At 23.0% G+C, this 2,670-nt stretch overlaps 1 protein-coding gene across 1 annotated transcript; it reads right to left on the minus strand.

Moving 5' to 3' along the window:
• Positions 1 to 56: 56 nt before the first annotated feature.
• LOC112681593 lies at positions 57 to 2,664 on the minus strand (the record flags this gene model as incomplete). The annotated part of the gene is made up of 7 exons (XM_025551838.1): positions 2,613 to 2,664; positions 2,244 to 2,423; positions 1,867 to 2,124; positions 1,694 to 1,774; positions 1,116 to 1,366; positions 854 to 1,016; positions 57 to 194 (listed from the first exon to the last, which is right to left on the minus strand). Coding segments are annotated over exons 2-7 (1,057 nt in total), but the record flags the coding sequence as incomplete, so codon positions are not given.
• Positions 2,665 to 2,670: the final 6 nt, after the last annotated feature.

The following is a 2,670-nucleotide window of genomic DNA, read 5'->3' on the forward strand; positions in this document are numbered from 1 at the left end:
AAAAAAGCTTATAAAGTTAATTTATATTAAAACATTTATTTAATATACAGCTTAAGAACAATTATTTAATGTGTTATTATTTTTTTCTTTCTTGTCTCTTATTCTGAATTTTGAATGATCCAACCAAACTCGTAATGGAACATCAATTTTTTGATCTGGAATTTTACTAAATTGTACGTTCATTCTCACAGCATCTTGAACAAATAATTAATTTTAAATGATTAACCAGATAATATTAAAAAGCAAAAAGACAAAATAGAGAAAACTAAATAAAAAAATTAAGAGAAGCTGATATCCACCAAAAAAGAACAGTTTAAACAAGTTAATATATTTAAAATATAGAATATAGGATTTTTATAAATCAGAAAGGTAGAAAATGTATGAGAATTGGTGATGGCTATTTAACATTATGAAGTTATAAAAACATCTGTGTAGAGCATTCAAAAAAGTTAACAATAAAATTCTTTCTTCAAGTTTTTTTTTTAATTAATAGTAGACTAGATGCTATAATTTATTATGGTGATATATAATACTATAAAACTGCTAAAATTAATAAACAATATAGAATTTACTTAATTAAACATACCAATATAATACTTGGTACATTAAATTAAAAAATAATAATAATAATACTAAAAAGTAAAATTAAATAAATTAGTGTTTAAAAAAACCAAATATTCCATTTTTTTAGCTTGATTATAAGAAATACTTTTACTTGTTCCTCTCAATAAATCATGTTTATGCCACTTATATTTTAATGGTATTCATTACAAGAATATTGTGGGAATAAAGGTATATAGGTAAGGAGAGTTATAACAGTGGTATATTATGTAAAAATATATAATATCCTTACCAATAAGTACACGATAAACATTCAGATTTTTAAATGTCTTATTATGTTTAAATCCAGTTAATGAGTAGTTCAAAAGCAATATATCATCACACAAACGTGAAATTATTCTTCGCACACTGTTGTTTAAATTGTTATTATCAACTAACAATGATAACTTACATACCTGATATAATATAAATATTGAAATATATAAGTTAATAAAATTGAATAAATAAGCCAGCCATAGATATAACAATTACGTAAATATGTTTCATAATATTACCAGTTCATTTTTAAAATTAATATCATCATCAATCTTTTTTTCTATATCCATAAGTTGGTTTTCAGTAGTTATAGGAAACATATTCAAATCTAAACTACTTTGTTTTAGAGATAGCGCTGAATCAAAATGATTGCCATTTGATTGAGATATGAGTGCTTGAACCTTCTCATTTGTGTCTTTTATAATGTGCATCATAGCACTAATGTCATACTTAAAATGTGTTAAAGAAGTAAATACAAATTTTTGAAAATCTAAAAATAAAACAGTTTTAAAATAATTAAATTAGTATTCTGTTGGTTATATTATTTTAAGGTATGCAGTAATTATTTTTTAAATATAGATGCCTACAACTAATCTACATCATTATATCTACGCCACAAGAATATAATAGATTGAGGTATATTATCAAACAGTAATTGTATTATGAACTTATAAATACTATGTAAAAGAAAAATGATTAGTATATTGTAAGCAACAATTATTATTTAAGAGCACAGTAGGATATAATTTATTTTTAAGTAATATTCTAAATAATAAAAATAAAATTATTTAATTATGTTTGTTTAATTTTGCATTACCATGAGAAGACATGAACGTATTAGCATTAACATTAAATGACATATTTGTAGATTTTGATGTACCTACATCTGAAGTTGATTCTATAACAAAAATAGTATAATATACAATATAAATTAAATTATTGTTTTTTTTTTTTTAAATATAGTTATTGAATTATGGATATAATATTCACCATCAATCACAATTTTACTATTTTCATCTAAATCCAAGGCTCTTGTCACATTCGCTAATTTTATTTTATCATTGCTAACACTAGATATATTCCATTTTCCGGGTGACTTAAATGGACCTTGATTATTTAATTCTAATTTAGTACATTCTGTTTCATTTAATGCATTAACTTTCCAGGTTTGTGTGTTAGGGGAAAATAATACAACATTTGTTTCATGTTGAATATTATTACTTTCTAAAGATGAATCATCACCGCTAACTATAAAATGTAATTACAAATTACTACAATTTCAGACAGAAATTGAAATATTGTAAATGAACATTTCAGTTTTTCAAAATTTTAGTTATAATAAGTAATTTAAGCACTGTTAATTTTACATTTATTTTCCCAGTTTGGGTCATCATCTGAATCATCCTGGACATCACTGATTGACCCAGCATGGTCTTTAACAACCAATGATTCAAGATGAGTAAAATCATTTTCTCCTTCTAAAGATAGACCAAAGTTTTTGTTTGAAAATACAGAGCTACTTTTTGATTGCATAAGTGTAGTAGGATCTAAAAATATAATTGTCAATTAATATATAATAATATTTTTAATATTTTACATAATATTGCAATCAATAAAATTAGCTAAACAAATAACTTTTTAACTTTTACTATTATGCGTAAGATGTAGAAGATTAAAAATAATTTTACACAAATTAAAATTGAATAAAAAATGTTTTAAGTATTTTAAAGTCTAACTTCTAGAGCAAACTTCTGTGTATAAAGGAGGGGCATTCTTTGCACTTTTTAATCCACA

This window comes from Sipha flava, unplaced genomic scaffold, assembly GCF_003268045.1.
Source record: "Sipha flava isolate LNK unplaced genomic scaffold, YSA_version1 19302_pilon_pilon, whole genome shotgun sequence".
NCBI classification, from domain to species: Eukaryota; Metazoa; Arthropoda; class Insecta; order Hemiptera; family Aphididae; genus Sipha; species Sipha flava.